This window comes from Balaenoptera acutorostrata, chromosome X (assembly GCF_949987535.1).
Source record: "Balaenoptera acutorostrata chromosome X, mBalAcu1.1, whole genome shotgun sequence".
Taxonomy (NCBI): Eukaryota; Metazoa; Chordata; class Mammalia; order Artiodactyla; family Balaenopteridae; genus Balaenoptera; species Balaenoptera acutorostrata.
Genome location: NC_080085.1, coordinates 29,029,617 through 29,046,829, shown reverse-complemented (window position 1 = coordinate 29,046,829; position 17,213 = coordinate 29,029,617). Strand labels below are relative to the sequence as shown.

General features: G+C 36.8%; 1 protein-coding gene across 1 annotated transcript in view; it reads left to right on the top strand.

Annotated features, from left to right (window-relative positions):
* Nucleotides 1-17,213, top strand: part of DMD (dystrophin) — a 2,123,648-nt gene that overhangs the window by 605,284 nt on the left and 1,501,151 nt on the right. Inside the window, exon 12 of the mRNA XM_057539128.1 lies at nt 7,696-7,846. Within this exon, the coding sequence (XP_057395111.1) occupies nt 7,696-7,846 (151 nt within the window). The remainder of the gene's footprint in view (nt 1-7,695; nt 7,847-17,213) is intronic.

Below are 17,213 nucleotides of genomic sequence, written 5' to 3'. Positions count from 1 at the left end.
TGTTGAATTAATGGATGAAATAACCTAAATTTTAACTTTCATCCTCACCATGAAATTGTGTGATTGATAGGCAAGATATTGTCTCATGTCCCTGATGCCGGTATCCAAATTGAGAACGTTTAAGAAGTTAGTTCTAGGGCATATAGCCAGGCTGTGAACCAAAACCAAGCCTTTGGACTTTAAATCCATTACCCATTGGTAATAGGTAATTACATTACCCTATTGTATACATCTTTGGAAAAAAAAACAAAAAAGCATTCTTTGACTTATCTATTTCTACATAACAAATGACTCCAAAACTTAGTGGCTTAATACGAAAATGTATAATTATATCGTGATTCAGTAGATCAGGAATATGGGCAGGGCTCATCTAGGTTGTTGTTCTGCAATTGTGGTATGCCTGGGGTCCCTCACTGGGCTTCATTCATCAGGAAGCTCAACTTCTAAGAGAGCATTTTATCTTCCAGAGTTACTTTCAAGATGGTCTCTAATCATTCAGTAGTCTAGCTTGGGCTTCCTTACAGCATGGCAGCTGGGTTCCAAGAGAGAGAATACAAAAGCTACCTGTTCTCTTACAGCCTATGCTTGGAACTCGTATAGCGTCACTTCTGCCACATTCTGTTGGTCAGAACAAATCACAAGGCCACTCCATATTCATGAGCATAGAAAATAGACTCCATCTCTTGATGGCATGACAAAGAATTTTGTGGCCGTTTTTTATCACCACACATATTAAAATTAAAATAATGGATATATAAACAAATGATTGCCAGGATATACTACTAACTCAATTACCAGAGATGGCTCACACTTTATTTAGCATGTTCACGTTTAGTTAGCTATGTGAAACTTTCTAAAAATTGCGATGTGTGAACTATAGTAAGTTAAAGAAAGAATAACTTTTGCTATATATAATAATATATATATAATCAATCACCTCTGAAGTTATTCTTTCTTTTTTTTTTTTTTTTTTTTAGAAATTTCATGTAATGTCTGAAACATTTATATTAACATATTTCCATAAAAATAACCCAATGAAAGTTTAGTATTAGTTGTTTTGTTTGTTTTTTTATACTGCAGGTTCTTATTAGGCATCAGTTTTATACACATCAGTGTATACATGTCAATCCCAATCGCCCAAATCAGCACACCACCATCCCCACCTCATCGCAGTTTTCCCCCCTTGGTGTCCATATGTCCATTCTCTACATCTGTGTCTCAACTTCTGCCCTGCAAACTGGCTCATCTGTACCATTTTTCTAGGTTCCACATACATGCATTAATATACGATATTTGTTTTTCTCTTTCTGACTTACTTCACTCTGTATGACAGTCTCTAGATCCATCCACTTCTCAACAAATGACTCAATTTCGTTCCTTTTTATGGCTGAGTAATATTCCATTGTATATATGTACCACATCTTCTTTATCCATTCGTCTGTTGATGGGCATTTAGGTTGCTTCCATAACCTGGCTATTGTAAATAGTGCTGCAATGAACATTCGGGTGCACGTGTCTTTTTGAATTACGGTTTTCTCTGGGTATATGCCCAGTAGTGGGATTGCTGGGTCATATGGTAATTCTATTTTTAGTTTTTTAAGGAACCTCCATATTGTTCTCCATAGTGGCTGTATCAATTTACATTCCCACCAACAGTGCAAGAGGGTTCCCTTTTCTCCACACCCTCTCCAGCATTTGTTGTTTGTAGATTTTCTGATGATGCCCATTCTAACAGGAGTGAGGTGATACCTCATTGTAGTTTTGATTTGCATTTCTCTAATAATTAGTGATGTTGAGCATCTTTTCATGTGCTTCGTGGCTGTCTGTATGTCTTCTTTGGAGAAATGTCTATTTAGGTCTTCTGCCCATTTTTGGATTGGGGTGTTTGTTTCTTTAATATTGAGCTGAATGAGCTGTTTATATATTTTGGAGATTAATCCTTTGTCCGTTGATTCATTTGCAAATATTTTCTCCCATTCTGAGGGTTGTCTTTTCGTCTTGTTTATGGTTTCCTTTGCTGTGCAAAAGCTTTGAAGTTTCATTAGGTCCCACTTGTTTATTTTTGTTTTTATTTCCATTACTCTAGGAGGTGGATCGAAAAAGATCTTGCTGTGATTTATGTCAAAGAGTGTTCTTCCTATGTTTTCCTCTAAGAGTTTTATAGTGGCCAGTCTTATATTTAGGTCTCTAATCCATTTTGAGTTTATTTTTGTGTATGGTGTTAGGGAGTATTCTAATTTCATTCTTTTACATGTGGCTGTCCAGTTTTCCCAGCACCACTTATTGAAGAGACTGTCTTTTCTCCATTGTATATCTTTGCCTCCTTTGTCATAGATTAGTTGACCATAGGTGCGTGGGTTAATCTCTGGGCTTTCTATCTTGTTCCATTGATCTATGTTTCTGTTTTTGTGCCAGTACCATATTGTCTTGATTACTGTAGCTTTGTAGTATAGTCTGAAGTCAGGGAGTCTGATTCCTCCAGCTCCATTTTTTTGCCTCAAGACTGCTTTGGCTATTCGGGGTCTTTTGTGTCTCCATACAAATTTTAAGATGATTTGTTCTAGCTCCGTAAAAAATGCCATTGGTAATTTGATAGGGATTGCATTGAATCTGTAGATTGCTTTGGGTAGTATACTCATTTTCACAATGTTGATTCTTCCAATCCAAGAACATGGTATATCTCTCCATCTGTTGGTATCATCTTTAATTTCTTTCATCAGTGTCTTATAGTTTTCTGCATACAGGTCTTTTGTCTCCCTAGGTAGGTTTATTCCTAGGTATTTTATTCTTTTTGTTGCAATGGTAGATGGGAGTGTTTCCATAATTTCTCTTTCAGATTTTTCATCATTAGTGTATAGGAATGCAAGAGATTTCTGTGCATTAATTTTGTAACCTGCAACTTTACCATATTCATTAATCAGCTCTAGCAGTTTTCTGGTGGCAGTTTTAGGATTCTCTATGTATAGTATCATGTCATCCGCAAACAGTGACAGTTTTACTTCTTCTTTTCCAATTTGTATTCCTTTTATTTCTTTTTCTTCTCTGATTGCCGTGGCTAGGACTTCCAGAACTATGTTGAATAATAGTGGTGAGAGTGTACATCCTTGTCTCGTTCCTGATCTTAGAGGAAATGCTTTCAGTTTTTCACCATTGAGAATGATGTTTGCTGTGGGTTTGTCATATATGGCCTTTATTATGTTGAGGTAGGTTCCCTCTATGCCCACTTTCTGGAGAGTTTTTATCAGAAATGGGTGTTGAATTTTGTCAAAAGCTTTTTCTGCATCTATTGAGATGATCATATGGTTTTTCTTCTTCAATTTGTTAATATGGTGTATCACATTGATTGATTTGCGTATATTGAAGAATCCTTGCATCCCTGGGATAAATCCCACTTGATCGTGGTGTATGATCCTTTTAATGTGTTGTTGGATTCTGTTTGCTAGTATTTTGTTGAGGATTTTTGCATCTATATTCATCAGTGATATTGGTCTGTAATTTTCTTTTTTTGTAGTGTCTTTGTCTGGTTTTGGTATCAGGGTGATGGTGGCCTCATAGAATGAGTTTGGGAGAGTTCCTTCCTCTGCAATTTTTTGGAAGAGTTTGAGAAGGATGGGTGTTAGCTCTTCTCTAAATGTTTGATAGAATTCACCTGTGAAGCCATCTGGTCCTGGACTTTTGTTTGTTGGAAGATTTTTAATCACAGTTTCAATTTCATTACTTGTGATTGGTCTGTTGATATTTTCTGTTTCTTCCTGATTCAGTCTTGGAAGGTTATACCTTTCTAAGAATTTGTCCATTTCTTCCAGGTTGTCCATTTTATTGGCATAAAGTTGCTTGTAGTAGTCTCTTAGGATGTTTTGTATTTCTGCGGTGTCTGTTGTAACTTCTCCTTTTTCATTTCTGATTTTATTGATTTGAGTCCTCTCCCTCTTTTTCTTGATGCGTCTGGCTAATGGCTTATCAATTTTGTTTATCTTCTCAAAGAACCAACTTTTAGTTTTATTGATCTTTGCTATTGTTTTCTTTGTTTCTATTTCATTTATTTCTGCTCTGATCTTTATGATTTCTTTCCTTCTGCTAACTTTGGATTTTGTTTGTTCTTCTTTCTCTAGTTTCTTTAGGTGTAAGGTTAGATTGTTTACTTGAGATTTTTCTTGTTTCTTTAGGTAGGCTTGTATAGCTATAAACTTCCCTCTTAGAACCGCTTTTGCTGCATCCCATAGGTTTTGGGTCGTCGTGTTTTCATTGTCATTTGTCTCTAGGTATTTTTTTATTTCCTGTTTGATTTCTTCAGTGATCTCTTGGTTATTTAATAACGTATTGTTTAGACTCCATGTGTTTGTCTTCTTTTTTACGTTTTTTTCCCTGTAATTCATTTCTAATCTCATAGCGTTGTGGTCAGAAAAGATGCTTGATATGATTTCAATTTTCTTAAATTTACTGAGGCTTGATTTGTGACCCAAGATGTGATCTATCCTGGAGAATGTTCCGTGCGCACTTGAGAAGAACGTGTAATCTGCCGTTTTTGGATGGAATGTCCTATATATATCAATTAAATCTATCTGGTCTATTGTGTCATTTAAAGCTTCTGTTTCCTTATTTATTTTCATTTTGGATGATCTGTCCATTGGTGTAAGTGAGGTGTTAAAGTCCCCCACTATTATTGTGTTACTGTCGATTTCCTCTTTTATAGCTGTTAGCAGTTGCCTTATGTATTGAGGTGCTCCTATGTTGGGTGCATATATATTTATAATTGTTATATCTTCTTCTTGGATTGATCCCTGGATCATTATGTAGTGTCTTTCCTTGTCTCTTGTAACATTCTTTATTTTAAAGTCTATTTTATCTGATATGAGTATAGCTACTCCAGCTTTCTTTTGATTTCCATTTGCATGGAATATCTTTTTCCATCCCCTCACTTTCAGTCTGTATGTGTCCCTAGGTCTGAAGTGGGTCTCTTGTAGACAGCATATATATGGGTCTTGTTTTTGTATCCATTCAGCCAGTCTATGTCTTTTGGTTGGGGCATTTAATCCATTCACGTTTAAGGTAATTATCGATATGTATGTTCCTATGACCATTTTCTTAATTGTCTTGGGTTTGTTTTTGTAGGTCCTTTTCTTCTCTTGTGTTTCCCACTTAGAGAAGTTCCTTTAGCATTTGTTGTAGAGCTGGTTTGGTGGTGCTGAATTCTCTTAGCTTTTGCTTGTCTGTAAAGCTTTTGATTTCTCCATCAAATCTAAATGAGATCCTTGCTGGGTAGAGTAATCTTGGTTGTAGGTTCTTCCCTTTCATCACTTTAAGTATTTCATGCCACTCCCTTCTGGCTTGCAGAGTTTCTGCTGAGAAATCAGCTGTTAACCTTATGGGAGTTCCCTTGTATGTTATTTGTCGTTTTTCCCTTGCTGCTTTCAGTAATTTTTCTTTGTCTTTAATTTTTGCCACTTTGATTACTATGTGTCTCGGCGTGTTTCTCCTTGGGTTTATTCTGTATGGGACTCTCTGCGCTTCCTGGACTTGGGTGGCTATTTCCTTTCCCATGTTAGGGAAGTTTTCGACTATAATCTCTTCAAATATTTTCTCTGGTCCTTTCTCTCTCTCTTCTCCTTCTGGGACCCCTATAATGCGAATGTTGTTGCGTTTAATGTTGTCCCAGAGGTCTCTTATGCTGTCTTCATTTCTTTTCATTCTTTTTTCTTTAGTCTGTTCTGCAGCAGTGAATTCCACCATTCTGTCTTCCAGGTCACTTATCCGTTCTTCTGCCTCAGTTATTCTGCTATTGATTCCTTCTAGTGTAGTTTTCATTTCAGTTATTGTATTGGTCATCTCTGTTTGTTTGTTCTTTAATTCTTCTAGGTCTTTGTTAATCATTTCTTGCATCTTCTCAATCTTTGCCTCCATTCTTATTCCGAGGTCCTGGATCATCTTCACTATCATTATTCTGAATTCTTTTTCTGGAAGGTTGCCTATCTCCACTTCATTTAGTTGTTTTTCTGGGGTTTTTTCTTGTTCCTTCATCTGGTACATAGCCCTCTGCCTTTTCATCTTCTCTTTCTTTCTGTAACTGTGGTTTTTGGTCCACAGGCTGCAGGATTGTAGTTTTTCTTGCTTCTGTTGTCTGCCCTCTGGTGGTTGAGGCTATCTAAGAGGCTTGATGGGAGGCTCTGGTGGTGGGTAGAGCTGACTGTTGCTGTGGCGGTCAGAGCTCAGTAAAACCTTAATCCACTTGACTGTTGATGGGTGGGGCTGGGTTCCCTCCCTGTTGCTGTGGCGATCAGAGCTCAGTAAAACCTTAATCCACTTGACTGTTGATGGGTGGGGCTGGGTTCCCTCCCTGTTGGTTGTTTTGCCTGAGGCAACCCAACACTGGAGCCTACCGGTGCTCTTTGGTGGGGTTAATTGCAGACTCTGGGAGGGCTCACGCCAAGGAGAACTTCCCAGGACCTCTGCTGCCAGTGTCCTTATCCCCACGGTGAAACAGAGCCACCACTCGCCTCTGCAGGAGACCCCCCAACACCAGCAAGTACGTCTGGTTCAGTCTCCCCCAGGGTCACTGCTCCTTCCCCTGGGTCCCGATGCACACATTACTTTGTGTGTGCCCTCCAAGAGTGGGGTCTCTGTTTCCCCCAGTCCTGTCACAGTCCTGCAATCAATTCCCACTAGACTTCAAAGTCTGATTCTCTAGGAATTCCTCCTCCCTTTGCCGGACCCCCAGGTTGGGAAGCCTGACGTGGGGCTCAGAAACTTCACTCCAGTGGGTGGACTTCTGTTGTATAAGTGTTCGCCAGTCTGTGAGTCACCCACCCAGCAGTTATGGGATTTGATTTTACTCTGATTGCGCCCCTCCTACCGTCTCACTGTGGCTTCTCCTCTGTCCTTGGACGTGGGGTATCCTCCTTGGTGAAGTCCAGGGTCTTCCTGTCAATGATTGTCCAGCAGCCAGTTGTGATTCTGGTGCTCTCGCAAGAGGGAGTGAGAGCACGTCCTTCTACTCCGCCATCTTGGTTAATCTCGATATCAATGCCCATCAACAGACGAATGGATAAAGAAGTTGTGGTACATATATACAATGGAATATTACTCAGCCATAAAAAGGAACGAAATTGAGTCATTTGTTGAGAAGTGGATGGATCTAGAGACTGTCATACAGAGTGAAGTAAGTCAGAAAGAGAAAAACAAATATCGTATATTAATGCATGTATGTGGAACCTAGAAAAATGGTACAGATGAGCCAGTTTGCAGGGCAGAAGTTGAGACACAGATGTAGAGAATGGACATATGGACACCAAGGGGGGAAAACTGCGATGAGGTGGGGATGGTGGTGTGCTGATTTGGGCGATTGGGATTGACATGTATACACTGATGTGTATAAAACTGATGCCTAATAAGAACCTGCAGTATAAAAAAACAAACAAAACAACTAATACTAAACTTTCATTGGGTTATTTTTATGGAAATATGTTAATATAAATGTTTCAGACATTACATGAAATTTCTAAAAAAAAAAGAAAGAATAACTTCAGAGGTGATTGATTATGGGCTTTATTTACCTTCCTTCTTAATGTCCAACGATGCCAAACCATGTGAACACACATTTAGTTATAAATGTCAATAGTTTTACCTAGTAATAGGTTTAATAATAGTAAGTAAAGTTGTTTTGACAGAGGCAATAATAGGCATCTTTCAAATTTTCAGTTTACATAAAGTTCTAATGGATCTCCAGAATCAGCAACTGAAAGAGTTACATGACTGGCTAACAAAAACAGAAGAGAGAACAAGGAAAATGGAAAAAGAACCCTTTGGACCTGATCTTGAGGACCTAAAACGCCAAGTACAACAACATAAGGTTAGTATATTTTATGCTATTTGCTTTCATCTGAAAAACAAACTAAGTGTATATGTGTGTTACGTACATACACATGCCATGGTTTACAGATAAGAAAGAATTAAAGCTTCAATTGAGAAGAGTTTTAAAATAATTCTTACCTAATATTTTTTGTGATGTTTACTTTTTCAAATACAAAATAGCTAGGCTTTTCATATTTGAAAAAAATCAAATATATTCCTGGAAGAGAACAATGCCGGCTATGTGATTTATTAAAGTTTTGGTTTCTTAGAAGAGGGTCTCTGTAGGGATTACCTGCAAAGCAAATTTAAGTAATAAGGCAAGATTTTTTAAACATGGCTTTACCTTCGATTCATAAGGTCTTAGAGCAGGCCAAGCTTGATGAAAAATGAACATCTGTAACATTGCTTTCCTATAAAATATAGCATCTAATAATTTTAATATTTCCATCTTACCTTTCTTCAGTTTATTTGTACACTTACAGTTATGCTCCCTGGTTGCCAGAAAGCATTTATTGTTTCTGTGATTAGAATTTCTACAGAAATATTTCTTTTCTTTTCAGCTTCCATTTTTTAATTGGGATATAACTGACATTCATTTCAGGTGTGCAACATAATGATTCAATATTTGTATATACTGCAAAATGACCACCACAATAAGTCTAGTTAACATCCACCACCATATAAAGTTAGAATTTTTTTTTCTTGTGAAGAGAGCTTTTAATATTTACTTTCTTGGCAAATTTTAAATATGCACTACAATATTATTGATTATAGTTACCATGTTCTACATTACACCCCCATGACTTACTTATTTTGTAACTGCAAGCTTGTACCTCTTGACCCCATTCACCCATTTCACCCAGTCCCCAAGCCCTCTCCCCTCTGGCAACCACCATTCTGTTCTCTGCATCTGTAAGTTTTGTTTTGTTTGTTTGTTTGTAATGGTTTTTAGATTCCACATATACTTGAAATCATACAGTGTTTGTTTTTGTCTAACTTATTTTGCTTACCATAATTCCCTCAAGGTCCATCCAATTTGTCACAAACAGCCAAGATTTTATTATTTTTTATGTCTTTTTATGGAATATATACAACATTCCAATGTATATATACACCACACTTTCTTTGTCCATTCATCCGTCAATAGACACTTAGGTTGTTTCCATGTTTTGGCTATTGTAAATAATGCTGCAGTGAACATGGGGTGCAGATATCTTTTCGAGGTAGTGTCTTTGTTTTCTTCAGATAAATATCCAGAAGTGAAATTGCTGGATCATATGTAAGTTTTATTTTTAATTTTTTGGGGAACAGCCATACTGTTTTCCACAGTGGCTGCACCACTTTACATTCCCACCAACAGTGCATGAGGATCCCCCTTTCTCTACATTCTCCCCAACACTTGTTATTTCTTGTGTTTTTGATAATAGTGGTTTTGGCTTGCATTTCCCTGAGTAGTGATGTTGAGCGTCTTTTCATGTGCCTTTTGGCCATTCATATGTTTTCTTTGGAAAAATATCCAGTTCCTCTGAACATTTTTTAATCAGATTTTTTTTTTTTTTTTTTTTTGCTGTTGAGGTGTATGAGTTCGTCATATATTTTGGATATTAATCCCTTATTAGGTATGTGATTTGCAAGTATTTTCTCCCATTTAGTAGGTTGCCTTTTCATTTTGTTGATGGTTTCCTTTGCTGTGCAGAAGCTTTTTAGTCTGATGTAGTCTCACTGGTTATTTTTGCTTTTGTTCCCTTTGCTTTTGTACTCAGATCCAAAAAATCATTTCCAAGACTAATGTCAAGGATCTTACCACTTATGATTTCTTCTACGTGTTTTATGGTTTCAGGTCTTACATTCAAGTCTTTAATCCATTTTGAGTTGATTTTTGTGTAAGGTAAAAGATAGAAGTCTAATTTCATTCTTTTGCCTGTGCCTGTCCAGTTTTCCCAGCACCACTTATTGAAGAGACTGTCCTTTCCCCCTTGTATATTCTGAGTGCCTTTGTTGTAAACTAATTGACTGTTTATGCATGGGTTTATTTCTGGGCTCTGTATTCTGTTCCACTGATCTATGTGTCTGTTTTTTATGCCAATACCATACTGTTTTGATTACTGTAGTTTTGTAATATAAATTGAAATCAGGTAGCTGGATGTCTCCAGCTTTGTTCTTCTTTCTCAAGATTGCTTTGGCTACTTGGAGCCTTTTGTGGTTCCATACAAATTTTAGGATTGTTTGTTCTATTTCCATGAAAAATGTGATTGGAATTTTGATAGGGATCGCATTGAATCCCTTGATTGCTTTGGGTATATGGACATTGTAACAGTATTCTTCCATTCAATGAGCATGGCATATCTTTCCATTTATTTGTGTCTTCTTCAGTTTCTTTCATCAGTGTCTTACAGTTTTCAGCATACAGGTCTTTCACCTCCTTGGTTAAATTTATTGCTAAGCATTTTATTCTTTTTGATGAAATTGTAAATGGGATTTTTTTTTAAAGAATTGTCTTTCTGATAGTTTGTTGTCAGTGTATAGAAATGCAACAGGTTTTTGGATATTGATTTTATACCCTGTGACTTTACTGAATTCATTTATTAGTTCTAACAGTTTTTTGGTGGAGTCTTTAGGGTTTTCTATATATAAAATCATGTCATCTGCAAATTGTGACAGTGTTGCATTCTAATAACCATTATAAAACTAGCTCTGGGTTTTATTGTAGGAACAGACCCTTGCTCAGTCCATCATGACACACACACACACACAAACACACACACACAGAAGAACCTTCATGATTGGCCCAAAATTAGGGTTGCCAGATTTAGCAAATAAAAGTACAAGAAGCCTAGTTAAATTTGAACTTCACATAAACAATGAACTTTTTTTTTAGTGTAAGTATGTCCCCAATTAGTTATTGTTTCGCTGAAGTTCAGATTTTACTGGGCATCCTGGATCATATCTGACAACTCTACTCAGGATTCTGTGCTTCTTGGATTTATGGCTTTGAAAGGAAATATCTGCTCCCTCAACTCATACCTCCTAAATCTGTGTCTCACCCAACTTCATTCTTTTTTTTATATATAACTTTTTGTCATAGTTAGCTTCACAATTCTTTCATGCAGATGAAAGATACCTTTCTTTTTAAGTCCCAGAGCTGTTTTTTATTTAATGAACTTCAGGTTCAGTGAAAAATGGGGCTGGCTTTTGCTATTGCTGCAGCCAAAGCCATCCTTCGGCCACAGCAGCTTAAGATAAAAGTTTGGGGAGAGCTATAGCTATGGCAATCCCGTCTGCTACCCTGCTGGGAAAAAATAAAGCATCAACTGCATTCTAATTTTCACATGGAAATTGTGACTAAAAGGGGTTCACTTGTCACATAGGTTTTAATTGAACATCTGATAAAGAAGTTAGAGCCAGTGCTAGACCTTGAACTGGACCACTTTTTCTGTGTGATCATGCATTCCTCTGGTAGACCATGTATGCATTCTCTTCCCCTTGGCCTACACTGGAAGTTGCGTGCAGACAGTTTCTGTATATACCAGTGGCTTCCTCTCTGTCTGAAGGCATTCACTGGCCACAGGAGAGTCTCAGCCAGTTTGAACATGGGCAAAAAGTAGTTAGTGCTGCCAGAGCTGCCATTAACCAAGGAGGGATGGGAAATGATGGATAAGTACCCTAGAATCCTTGCCCAGTGGTGGGATGAATTCAAGGTATCTCTCAATTCCCAGTTTCCCAGAGGTTTCCCAGCAAGACTGGGCCCCAGATGTCCATGGGGTAAACTATCTCACAGTCCCACCCGCTCATAATGTCTCTTGAGATGACTTCTCAGATAAACTATTTGTACCCAAATATTTGGCTTAGGGTCTGTTTGGGAACGAACTCAACCTAAGACAACCTTCTTGCCTGGGAAGCCAGAGTACTATCCCAGCTTACCATTAACTAAATATGTAATTTTCAGAAATTATTGAATCTCTCAGTTTCTCCATATTTTCACTTTGGAAATAAAAGTGTTGAGCCAGTTGATTTTTAGTGTTCCTTCCAGTCATGGTTTTAATGTTTCGATTAGTTTTGGAATGTGGAGCATTTCAGGCAAGGACAAGACTACAGGCAGTAGCATTGAACATCAGAGAGACGGATGTCGGCACTGGATGCCTGGAGTCTAAGGAGGAAGCCAGGAAGAGAAGGAGAGAAGTGGCAGAGAATGATAGGGTAGCCATAAGGGTGAATGACTTAGGGCAACTACAAGTAAAGGTCTCATCTGGAAACCAGGAACAGAGCCTTCATTGAGGTTAGGCTGTCTAGGGTCTTCATATTCTGCCAATTACCTGAAAGGTTTTGCACTTTGCTCTGGAAGATTTAGAATGAATGGAATGGAAAGTATCTGACTAATATTGTAATAAAATTTGAATAGATTGTCCATTACTTGAAAATGTGCCTTTTCTGATGAATGTGAAATTGCTTTGAAGAGCATAATTTGAAACAAAAAGAAAGCAACAGAACTATATGCAAGTTGATTATGTAATCATTTACATCTAGGATTTATTCATATAAGTGCGTAAGGAAAAGCAGAAGGAATTGGTTTGCTGACACAGAAAGCGAGGCCATCTTCCACCTTTAACTGTTTAAACCCACTTCACAATATATTATTTTTTTAATAAAATTAAGACAATGGAAAAACATATTACATAGCTAAGAGAAAGCCTGACAGTTGATAATTCTCTTTTGTTACTTGAAGTAATTACAATGAGGAGAAAATTTTTTGACAAAATCAAACAATTTATAAAGGAGTTGAATTTATTTAAATGGGAAACATGTATGTTTTCTTAGAAGTATACGCTAAAAGGAGTAAATTTTTTTTTGTTAGTCTTTCCAAGCTTCATAAAACAGAAGAAGGGATAAATGTTCGTTCTTTAGGTAACTGAATTCAAACTAAAGCCTTATTTAAATAATCACTGATTTACTTTGCAGCTTTTCTTCCCAAGGATTGTTAGTGAATGAAAATAAGAAAACTTCTCCTTCTGACAGTGAAATACATCAGTAACCTTGGAGTAGTCAGAAAGTAACTGCGCCCTGCTGCATCACCATGCTTCTCACCTAATATAACATTTAGTTTTTTTAGCTTCATATCCATAGACAGTACATCCTTGAGTCATCCTCTTTATTTTTTTAAGAGATGATTACAGATGACAGAATTAAAGAAGAGATTCAGGTTTTGTTGCTGGGAATGGATTTAAATTCTGCTCGGGTCAGAGGACTCTGGCGTGTGCGTGCCCTCTTGCGCGCTCTCTCTCTCTCTCCTTGCAAGTACACCATGCATTATTACAGATATGCTTCTCTCTGTTCTGTGGCAGCATCCTTTGCTATCTTCATTTCAACAGCATTTTATTACAAGGCAGGCTAGAAATTGAACCACTGTAAAATGCCATGGAAATAAGTCACTTTTACTGAATCTGCCAATTAGGCAAGGTAAAACAATCGATCCTATATTAGTGGTTACTATTAAATCTAGCCAAACTGTTAACTCGGGGTAACTGGGAAAAGTTCAATTTGCTGCAAAATTTGGAAGAGACCAGTCATTCTTCATAGCTATTGCTTTGGGGAAAGAATTTAGAGGTTTACTTTAGATCTGAGTCACCCAAAAGTGATTCTCTTGGGAGTGAACAAATTGAAGCTCTCAATCTTCTTGTGAAGGAACACATCAGAAATAATTCCGGTTGGTTATTTCTGTCTTAAGAGAAAGATTTTATTAGTGATGTTGATAAGGAATGAAAGGATTTCCCTAGAAGGAGTGACAATATTATTGAGGACAATGAAAGTCTTATGTGGGCTTGAACTTTCATTAATGGGAAAGCAGTTTGCTATTTTGGAGGGTATTTTAATCAAAAAGAAAATAATTGACTCGGGAATCTTGTCTTGTAGCACAGTCACACTGAGATGAGGTTTAAAGCTTAGTTTACTAGCTGTTACCAATTCTTATGAGAGGTTTAGACTTTTGTTATTAGTTACACTGACTTAGTAACAACATCAACAAAATCCTTAGCATACAAGTTATTAGAATTTGCAGGTATCATTGTGACATGTGCACTGTGTTACTTCAGTAAATGTTCTTTGTTAAGTACTGATTAATACAAATTAAATGACCTCTTAGAAGCTCAGTCACCTATCCTTTCCTTGAAGCTTAGTTAATCACAAACATTTGGATTGCCAAGATTGTGAAATATCCTCTTCTGGTGACCTTTAAAATGATCTAGATAGTAATGTAATGGGAAGATTTAGGTGTAATCCTGCCAAAAGATTTGACATTTCATTTCATTCCATTGAATTTTATTCCATATCACTGAACAAACACTTATTAAAGCAAAATAGCTGCTGTGAAGAATACAGAGACCTACTGTTTATGGAATCTTCCTCCAGAAGCTCACATGCTAGTACATCGGATAATGACACAGAAAACAAGTGACCATTATACAAGGCATAATATGTCAGATGGCTTGAGAATGTTAGAAACAGTGATTTGCTAGGCAAAGGAAATGAGGTGGGGTAATAAAAGGTATGTCACTTGCCTAGGTAATGTGCTGCACTCTGCTCACTGCTGGAGGACCACAGCCTGATCATGGAGGGTCTTGATCTCAAGACAAGCATTTGGAGCTAGTCTGTGGGCAATAGGGAGCCATTACTGATGATAAATGAAACTGAGGAGAGTGGCAATTTAGGAAAATTTATCTTATATTTTAGGAAGACATATCTTGTAAGATAAACTAGAGCACAGATGAACAGGAGGCCAGAATATGTTAGGAACATACTGCTTAAAGTATATAGAGCCTGAATCAAAGCAATGTCAATGAAAATTGTTTAAAAAATGTTTTGGAAATCAACAGCAGAACCAAAGAGACTAGATTTAGGGAATTATCACAGAGTTCAAAATAATAGTTTCTGAGACTGAGCAATTGGGAGGCCAAAGTTGGATTTTTAAAAAATAGGCAATACTAAGAGAGAAATGCAATAATTGGGAGGAGCATGAGTGATTCTGAAAAGCCTAAGAATGCCATAGAATCAAGTAGTGCTTTTAGTGACTAATAAGCTCTCTTACATCTTTAGCAAGATTAAAAGTACATGTTATTAGTTACTGCTATGAAATTCCATTTTATTTCCTATTTTTTGCCCGCATAAGTGCTTAATGAATGTTTGATGGCTATATCAGTAAAGGTAAACAATATAATTGGTAAAAAAAAAAAAATACTATGCTACAGCCAGAGAACCAGAGAGACCTCTCCTGTGTTTCCCCAATGTCTAGCCAAGTATTTAGCACATAATTGATGCTCAGTAAATGGTTTTTGGATCAAATGCTTTAAATAATTCTGACTACTTCTATCACACACAGAAGCTTCATCATTGCTTCCACTCTGACAGACATGAAACTTACAATTTAAATAAACAGTAAAAAAAAAATTGTGAGTTGGGTCAAGAAAACAACTTATGTAGGTGAAGAAGGAACACATCTTTAAAGCAACTTACGTGGAGATATTATCTCTGGTGCCCTCTCACTAACTCTGGCTTTTTTTCATTCCTCTCTCCCTGTTTCATTCTCTGTTCAAATATCTTAATGGTTATAACCCTGGCATCTTTTTATAAATGTCACAGAAGATGCTACCAGCAGTCATACTTGTGTTTGTCCATAGAAATCAGGCATGTGAGCCTTGGTTATGCGGAAAAGGAAAACCATTCAATGGAATCAAATCCTCAACTGGCTACCTACCACAGCTGGCCAATTCATGAGGAATATTTGCACAGTGGACCAGCCAAAGAAGCTATAGTGTCTGTAATCCTACAACTTTGTTTTTAAATTTGTGTGTGTTAGGTTGAACTTGTGAGTTAGGTTGAACTTCCTATAAATTATAAGGACTCTTTTTTGTCCTTATGGCCTCAGTCTTAGGCTTGATCAAGTCTTGCTTGCCCCTTTAAGCTGGGCTTACAACTTAACCTTTCTTCCGAGATTTTTACTTAGAAAGGAGAGAGAAGGCCTAGAAGTGTTATTCTGTCTCTTTCTTTGGTTTCCATATGGACCTTACTTGACCTTCATGGGGCAGTGAATAAGAACCATGGGAGAAAAGCATGCATCCTCTAGGTGGGAGATGGCATGATCATATCAATAGACAGCATTATGACGAACAGGTTTCAAGAGAGAATATCCAAATAGGAAAGATTCATGAGAGAAAAGTAAGAAAAAAAATGTAGTATACAAAGAAACTAAGCCGTTTAGATAAAAGTAACTTGAACTTCCTGTTAATACTCAAAACCTTATATTAAACACAATTTTTGTGATTAGCATTTGTCACTAAGACATACCAATGTTAACATTACTTTCAAACAGTAAGATCATATAGGAGGACCTAACTATTATGTGTGTGTTTTTAAAGCAAGCTTCGTGATAGTAGTTTTTCAAATGTAATAGGTTGAATTCAAGTATTACTAGAGGGGTAAAACCTGATACTCAACTGAGTATACACACATATGCATACACTTACACACAGGAGTTTTTAAGTTTCTATTCATGTGCCTTATGAGTTATAAGAAACATGTATCTATCTTTTATGCTTATATGAGCTATATTAATATCTCTTATATGAGAGGCAGTATGTCACAGATTCTGAAACCAGACTGCCTAGGTTCAAAATATAGCTCTATCACTTGTGAGCTGAATGACTTTGCAAAAGTTACTTAAGCATTTTGTGCCTCAGTTTCCCCAAGTATGAATCAGGGTGGTGATGATGATGATGATACCTATCTTATAGGGTTGATAAAAATATTTACTACATAATTGCATAAAAAGCACTTAGAATAATACTTGATACCCAGAATTATATAAATTATCTTAGCTGTTATTATTATATGACATGACTTTTACTCAAGCAAAGTTGATTTGAATGGTAATAAAATTCTTTTGGCATAAAGAAGTGGCAAGTTAATGTAAAAAGGGACAACATTACACTTTATGGTCTACAGAGTAGTGTATGCATGATACTCAGTTTTAATTTTTTTTAATCTAGTTGAGAAGACATCTAATTTCCCATCAACATACTATAAAGAAAGCAGCAGATTCCAAGGATAACTTCTCATATTAGATAACACCATTAATTTAATTTAATTAAAAAATAATAATGCAATCCATACCCATGTCCTTATTTTCACAGATCAAGTGATTCCAGCTAACAGGTAACTAATTAGCAACTGTTGAGCACTGATTCAGTAACATGGCTCAAAATGTTACAGCCCTGTTTTAAAGTACATCAGTGCATCTACTAAAATGTAATTATCCAAGACCCCCTCATCTTAGAGATACCCAGTTTATTTTTTATACTTAATTTCTCCTATAATGC